Below are 8,763 nucleotides of genomic sequence, written 5' to 3' on the forward strand. Positions count from 1 at the left end.
GACTAGTTACACTACAAATCAATGACTCTTCTTAATGGTATTACCGAAAGAGCAGAACAGAGGGGCAAGGGGATAAAGAACGGTAAGCGAAAGGTTAAAGAAGTTTTCCTGCTCCACACTGGTGTGAATAATATATTTCATAAAGTATTTTACTTTTACATATTTCTTTGTTTGATATATTTAATGTTAAACACAAAGTTGTCAATTTTATCCATCAATATAGACGCAATAACCCATAATAACAAAATGAAATCATGTTTCTATGAATTTTTGTAAATGTATTGATACCATTAATTCAGTACTTTGTAGAAGCCCCTTTGGCAACCATTTCTTTGGCAAGGCTCTATAAGCTTTGTACACCTGGATTTGGGTAGTTTATCCTGTTCTTCCTGGAAAATCCTCTGAAACTCTGTCAGACTGGATGGGAAGCATCTATGAACTTCTGGTCTTTCCACTGTGGGGCTTTGGCTGGACCACTAACAAGGACAGAGTCTTGTCCCAAAGCCACTCCTGTTTTGTCTTGATTGTATGCTTCAGGACATTGTAAAGCTCAAAGGTGAACCATTACCTTAGTCTCAAAGTCACATGGACTCTAGGGCAGGTTTTCCCTTGAGAACCAATTGATGAAGTGCTGAAAGCAGCCTCCTTCCACGAGGGTTTGTTATTTCTAGAAAGGACTTCAGAAGCTCTGTTAGAGTAACTGTTGGCTTTGTGGTCACTTACCTGACTACAGCTGTTCTCACTGAATTACACAGTTTGGCTGGGCAGCCAAGTCTAATGAGAATCCTTTTGTGCCCAGACTTCTTCTATTTCAGAATTATTAAGGCAACTGTGCTCCTAGCAAAACTACAACTTTAGAAACTAAGGTAAGATAACATAAACTATATTTTCGTCACTGAAGAGAAATACAGGATATCTTGTCAACAATCTAAGCCTTGCCATAATTTTATTTCAGTCCTCAAGAATAATGAATTTAATTTTAATAACTTGCTAAATTCTTCACTTTGATATTGTGGTTTACTGACTGTAAAAAATGCATACTGGCATCTGATTATATTTCCTCTTTGTGAACATCGTCGACATAGTCAACTTCATGAATCAAAAGAAAGTACAACTGGGACACCTGCTAAAAGGTGCAATGAATATGAATCAGCTCCCAACACTGACACAACACATAAACACTTGTACCCTCTTACACAAATACACGTGGAGTGGTTAAAAAAAAATTGCACTAAATCATGTCATTTTGTGTGTAAGGATGATACAACCAGTCAAGCTTTAAAAGGTTACAAACTCAGGTCTGCAACTGCCAGGCTCACATTTTCCAATTGCCAGGCTAGTTCAGATAATGTAGTTGGGAAAAATTCTAATAGAAGAGCAGACAACTATGAATTTCAAGCAGAGCAATAAGGAGTAACAAGAGCACCATAAATATCCTGGCTGCTATAAGATAAAGCATTTTTCATACATAGAATTTAAATTCCATTAAACACCATTGTTTTCTATGACTAGCTTTTCGTCCATTCCAGACAACTATATAATAGGTTTAACTTATGATTTGGCACCTCAGAGCTTTTGATTCTCTACAGTTTGTGTACAACATCAACAACGGTCAACACAGAAAACACAGTCAACAACTCACAGAAGAGGAATTTAACTTGGCAATAACAAGCACCACAGAAAGTGTTACAAAAGTAACTCAAATAGACATCAAGGCCAATTAGTCTGTGGCAGTTACAAAAGACCTTTGACAACAAGCACTTTCATTTGTGTACTTTTAAACTAAAGCAGAGTTGCAAAGAAGCCTAATGATCCATGTCACACACACACACACACACACACATTTTACTCTAAAGGTGAAACAGTTACAAAAAAACAACAAAAAAACAAAAACAAAAAATATATATAAACCAAACCAAAGCAATGTGGTGAATCTTTTAATGTTTATAATAATCTGGGCACTTCGAAGTACCTTTTTATTAAATTATTATTCTTGTAACCCCATATAACTTTAAATGACAAAGAGAATTTAGCTGTTATTCAAACAAGACCTCACATCTGAAACCTAACCTATTTTTTTGGAAACAAAAACAAGGCATTGTTAAAAATATATGAATATCACCTTTAGTTGTGAGTACAATGTTTTTAGAAGGTTCATAGATTTTCCATAAAAATCCTAATCAAATGGCCACCTTTTCCTTGGAGTGGCTAAAAGAGCTGTTGACCTCACTATATTGATCCTACAAACACGAGTAATTCACAACAGGCCTTTGTGACTCAATATTTATGTTCACCATTGGACTGCATCTCTATATAAAAGAGTTATCTATTATTTATATGGAATTCATTACAGCATCAGGGCAGAAATGCCTGAATAAACACACAAACAATCCCCATCCAGTCAGCCAGCACCTCCTTATCATGGAGGCACAATCACTGGCTGCCAATGTTAGATTAAAAAAAAAAAACAAAAAAACAAAATCAACCAAACATGAAAATTCCAAAAGCAATGACCAGTGAATGCATCATAGCTAGTGCTGCCCTGAGTAACTATATCCCAGTATACATTGTGCCATAGACCCACGTTGTTGGTTGACATTTTCCTTCACAACTACATCAGCATACAGACATTGTAGCTTATTTTAAAAGGTTATTTCCATATACTGTACAAAGTCCTGCTGCCATAAGTATTTAATATTCTGTGGCTGAAAACAGCCCCCAGCAAAGTCATCCTTTTGTCCTGTTTGAGTAACGTTTGAAAAAAAAATCTACAATGCCCAGCTAGGAAATTAGTTTTCAATTTCTGAGAGCCACAGACAAGTTTTGAAAGTCAGAGATGGACTAAAATGCTGTTAACATATTGCCAGTCTTATCCTTTAATAAGGCAGACCTGGCTCTGTGTCATTCTATACTGGCAACAGGGTGCAGACAGATGACACTAAGACAAGCTGAACACAGAGAGTAATGCACTTTTCTAAATTAAGAGTGAACTGCACACTCCTGTTATCCTACAATTTCATTCACTACTTGATGCACACATAGATAGTTCTGTATATAAACACATTTTCAACAGTAACTGACACACGCTAAATGGCAAAAACCCAAACAGAAACACGCATGCTTTGCTGTGTTTTTTTTTTTTTCATGAAGTTATTAGGTTGTGCTGTTGGTGCGATTATGGTTGTGACTGTCACTGTGCTCCCATGCTGGGTGATTCCCATCCAGACTGCATTCAGAATGAAACAAAACATCCTGACACAGATTAACCCTCAGCCAAGTCGGCTTCTCTGCTCATGGACCAAAACACTGAGGAGAAACTGGGTTACTGTTATTACCATAGTGTCTGGACTCTTCAGCTAAAATTGTCACTTCTAATAAATCAGCAAAACTATATCACAAATGCATATACACAAACTTAGAACCTGTTTGAGCAATCACAGATTGGCAGGAAACAAAAAGCCAAGGGTGAGGCGTGCATCAATAATAGATCATGTTATAAAAGAGTCCATCCAAATTCACCCATAAGAGTTCAGCCATACAGACGCCTGCTCACTCCAGTCAGCACTACATTCAATTTAGGTAGTTACAATGGTAAAGGTAAAGGTAAAGGATTTGAGCAGGCTAACTCATGTAATGTATCTGCTGGGCAGCTGTTTTTGCTGATGTTTTTTTTTTTTTTTTAAATCTACTTCACATCAGTGACCAGTTGGTGAACACTGAACATTAAGGAACTAAAAAGCAAGATATTTGATGAATCAGGTGGACTGAAACCCCACTCTCGATGAATGTTGTTGCTGTTGATGAATCTTTATGTTGCTCTTTGTCCATTATTTGTGTGAAAAAACAATCAGACAAGACTTTTGGCTGGCTAACACTCACCATTTTTACTTTAATGTGTATTGTTCTTGTATTGTTTATGCCTCACTGTATCGAAGTGGCCGAAAAAGAATGCAGGTTTAAATGTTGTTAAATGTTTACAGTACGAATCATAAAATAGATCATTGTTGTCAGGTTCTACTTTAAATGCACATTCTCTCTAAAGCAGAGCATTATAGTTTGGCCAAGGCTACACCGTACCTCTGAATTAGAAGCTGGGTATGTCAGTTGTGATGAACTGAAAATGTGAGGCTTCTGAATAACATGCAAGTTTTAAAGCCTCTCTACTCCTATTTTCAAATTGCTAGGAGAGCAACGCCCAACAAACCCTCATGTCTGCTGCAGCCCATTTCACTCAGCACAACCAATCTAACGAAGATGTATCTCCTTTCACTGCTGTGAGGTCAAGAGCACAGAGGGCACTTAGCAGCCAGACAGGCCAGGATCTTCCTCCCTGCTGCAGCCAGTCATGATCTACCACACTGGCTGAATGGCGGAGCCAACTGAGCTCACACTTCTAGATCAATAGAAACAGGATCACAAGGTCCAGGCCAAGGGGGAAGAATTTGAGCCCTGCACCTGTCACCAGCTAAAATAGTAACTAGTTTGAAGTGCACTTTGGTAGACATGAGAAAAATTAGACCCATGAACATTTTCACAGTCTCATTCTACACACTCAAGTATTCCACAAACATCTGTTTCACTTCTGCACTTCTATCAAATTTACAGCACCAATCTATTGGCCTAACATTTTAGAAAGTACAGGTTTGGTGTTTATCTTTGTTTTATTTTCTTGTTCTATTGCAACACTTCCAAGCCACACACAACACAAAACAAACAACAACAAAAAAAAAACACACACATACACACACAGGAAGGAGAAACATCACACCTTCCCAGCAAGACATTGATTTCATAATGGTACTTGCTTGATCTGAAGTGTTCTCACCTCATTGCAAGCCTTTTTGTGAGACAACGTTGATGAAAATATACTGTGTCACCATGGGAACCAGCAAAGTGGATGCAGAGACACCAGTCTCCACAAGTCTGCAGCTTTTATGAGAGGAAGTCCTTCAATAAAGCACTTCCCATCTCTTAAGGAAAACACAATCATATGGGATGATGCATTCCTTCCTACCCACCTAGTCATACAAAACTGATAAACACTTGGGCATTTATTTGGGGAAATGCTGAAGATATATTTTTATGTTGTTTCACTTGGTTGCCTTTTGTAGCAACAAAGAGAGTTGGAGTAGTAGTTAAAAACTTTCATTACTCATCTCAGTGGTTACCTGGTGCAATTGAAGAAATCTGTCAGTTATACTGAACTTTGACACAGGAGGAATGATGTCAAGACTGGGGGAAGACTAGCAATATATCCAACAAAAACGGTAAGTGGCAGGACTGAGGTTAGTGATGTAACCTCAAAAAAACCCCCTAAAAGGTATAAGAAAGTCAGTTATGACCATCCTTAACATCTTTTACATTGTTTATTAGCACTCCAACAATTGTGGTCACAGCTTTTCATCAGTGAATAGCAAATTAAACTGAATGCCTAAGTAAAGCTGCAGTGCTTGACAGACTTCAGAGCAAAGCACAGAAATTAAAGAGCAGCAACTGTAAAGACAGTTATGGGTGTCTGGGGAGCCTGGCCAATTAATCTGAAATGTCATTAACGTCTCAGCCTTCATAGGTTTAGCACATTATAAAAATGTATTGATTCATTTGCAGATAAATCTTTATTTGCGCATGGCTGGACCTGAATGACTGCACTTTTTCTAATGTTAATTCCTAATGGTAAATGCTTTTATTTGATTTGAGCCACCATTTGTTCTGCCCGGCTGCATTTGGTTCAGACATAGACTGACAGGAACTTGATTATTTAAGTCAGGTGAGGCAGTGACAGGATTGAACCACAATGGCACTGGTTCCCATGAGGGGCAATGACAGATACTGACATAACTATAAAGCTGAAAATACTAGGTTTGACTAATTCTGCTTTTATTCACCCCTGACAGACAGAGAAATTATTAACTGAACAGTTTCACCTCAGCTGCAAAAAAGTATCATTTTGTCAGCTATCATTCTATAAAATCAGCTATCATTCTATAAAATCCTTTTTTTAGTGAGTACATCTAAGTGAAGCCACAAGTGATCCCCTCTTCACAAGTGTAGTAAGCAGTTTCTCTGCTCTCATGCTGTGGTTTGTCACAGCAAGTGTAGGAGGAAAGCTTCAATATAATAAAATCTATATAAAGCCTATGAATAAGGCCACAGAAAGTTAGGTGAAGAACATATATATCGAAGGTTGCTGAGGAAGTTACAAAGGAAATAAACGGATGTTCTTCCCAGTGACCACTGATGACTACAGGAAAAACGCATGCAACGTATTGTTGCATGCGTTTTTTTTTTTGTTTTTTGTTGTTGTTGCATGCTAGCTACGTGCCTGAGTCATACAAAACGTAAGGGGCCACATGAAAACAAAGCAAAATAAACACCATTTTGTTGTTTGTCAACATACAAACATGAGTCCATTAGTTTGTGCTCCGCACCTGTAACAATACAAATGGAAAGTGGACGCTTTGCAGTGCTTGTGTTCCTGGCCAGACCGTGCACCGTGGAGCTATTAAAAATTCATGTCACACACATCAGCCTGTAGACAATGTGGCGTGGACGCACAGCAAAGCGTAAGGACTGCTAGCATAACGTTATAGCTTATAGCTAACAAACAGCGTCAGGATGAATGAAGCCGGCGTAAGCGTCTCCTTACCTTTCAGCACCACCACCACCTCGGTGTCGGCAGCCTCGCTGCCCTCAGCTACGCTGCTGGTCGCAGGCTCGTCTCCCTCAAACAGCTGGTTCACCTCCCCCTGGATGTCTGAGGGGCGCCGGTCGCCGTCGCTCTTGGAGACGGTGAACCTCTGGCTCATGGTTGTCGCCGGTTTGACAAGCGACGGGTCTTCTTGCCGCGGTGTGAGCTGACTCGGGCAGACAAAGACAGCGATAAATGTTCTGGGTACAATGGTGCACCTTTACCTTCTGGTAGGTTCACCTGCGTCTACGCGGTCATAGACGAACAGCAGCTCCCTGCCGAGTGATTAAATGTGTAATACCGTGTGGACCGTCTCATCAACCGGTGTCTGCGGGCTGACGCGCATCTGGGTCCTAAAGCCGGCTGCGTAGCGTTTGTGGCGCCGGTGGAAAGAAAACGTAAACACACTTTATGAATCACATACACGATATGATACCAACACATGAAACACACACTGTACTGACTATTTATGTTCAGCGTTATTTTATGTTTTCTAAATATAACGTTCAAAACAATCCAGGCTGCTTCATTTCTGAGCTGGCGTTGCTAGGCAACCCCAGATAAGCTAAAGATCAAGTGTCAATCAAGAGCTGCAGCTCATTCCCTGCTGCAAAGGTAAAGTGATTTAGGTTTAGTTTTCAAAAATGATGAGTGGATAGTTCTTGGTAACGACACCTTTAAATAATCCTGATCAAAAGTAACTAGTTGCAGTCCAGTGTGAGTTACCGACTACAAAAAGCAGCATCAGCCTTGATCTGAAAGAAAAGAATGAATGAACCATGACACAGGGACCACAAACACACAAGATATACTCCATATCATCAGACTTTATTCCAAAATTGTTTAAACCTAACAAATGTCCCATTCATTTAAAGGCTTAATTTAGTGGTTCTTAATTCTATCGCGTGCTGCACCAAAACAGATCAAATTGTTATCATTAAAAATGATTTTAAAGAGTTTGTGGTACTAAGCAATAGAAGGGCTAATATCATAAGAATGCACAAAACGCTAGGGTGGCCGATGGTGATGGTTGTGTCTCTGCTTTGTTTCATAAGAAATATTTCTGTGTCTAGAGTCCCTAATGTTCTGTACAGTCAACTTTTATATAGTAGCAATAGTCAATTTTAACACCAGGCATGCATCAAAAGGATGTTTTTTACTTCCTGTTCTAAAAACCAATGCAAAGAAACGAACTGCTCTGTATAGAGGAATGAAAATATGGAATGATCTGCCTTCGGATATTATATATCTTTCAATTAGTAAAATTAGTTTTAAAAAGTCCTTAAAGAAATACTTAATGGCGCAATATACAGAAAACAGTTGATTCTTATTACTTGATTGAATTTTGGGATCTAGTGCAGTCTCTGATTGGGATTTGGTTGCTTTTATGTTATGTACAGTTTTGGTTGTGTAATGTTTTGAGCTGCATTGTATGTTTTTAATATTTTATTATAATTATCATTTTGTTGTAAATTACATTTTATTATATTATGCACCAAGATATTTTATTACTGATTACTTTTTATTGTTGTAGAATTTTGTAGTTTTGTATGGTAATGTAATATTTGCTTGTAGGGACCTCAGGAAGAGTTGCCACTACCTTGGTAGAGGCTAATGGGGATCCAAATTAATAAATAAGCATTTTACAGCTGCTGATTTTTTCCAGTGATTGCCTATGGGATTTGTACGTTCTGGCCACCATGACAAAATTCTTTCACAGCTCAGTGCCATTCCTGAAGATTTGGTATGTACACATGGATTGTTAGGCTAGTATGCACACATTCACAGAGGGGACTGTGTGCCGGTCACCACATGTAGCATGTTTCAACCCTTACAAGTAAAAATAATTGCATTTTTATGTGAAACAATTCACAGTAATACCAAAAAAATACATTTTAATAATCATTGCTGGACTCAGACTTTCACAGATATGACTGTCTTCCAGACATCAGAAATAGCAAATATGCCTCAGGAAAAAAAACAGTGCACCAACAGTCTCAGTACGTCCAGTTAAGTCTCATAAACTGATGCATATAAGGCCAGTTATAAATGTGGAAAGAGACTTACATCATGAC

At 38.5% G+C, this 8,763-nt stretch overlaps 1 protein-coding gene across 2 annotated transcripts in view; it reads right to left on the minus strand.

The window, feature by feature from the left end:
* Positions 1–6,806, minus strand: part of slc12a5a (solute carrier family 12 member 5a) — a 123,889-nt gene extending 117,083 nt beyond the window's left edge. For both annotated transcript variants that reach the window (XM_026306887.1, XM_026306886.1), the window contains exon 1: positions 6,647–6,806. In XM_026306887.1, coding sequence (XP_026162672.1) covers positions 6,647–6,806 — 160 coding nt within the window. The remainder of the gene's footprint in view (positions 1–6,646) is intronic.
* Positions 6,807–8,763: the final 1,957 nt, after the last annotated feature.

This window comes from Mastacembelus armatus, chromosome 5 (genome assembly GCF_900324485.2).
Source record: "Mastacembelus armatus chromosome 5, fMasArm1.2, whole genome shotgun sequence".
In the NCBI taxonomy this organism is placed as follows: Eukaryota; Metazoa; Chordata; class Actinopteri; order Synbranchiformes; family Mastacembelidae; genus Mastacembelus; species Mastacembelus armatus.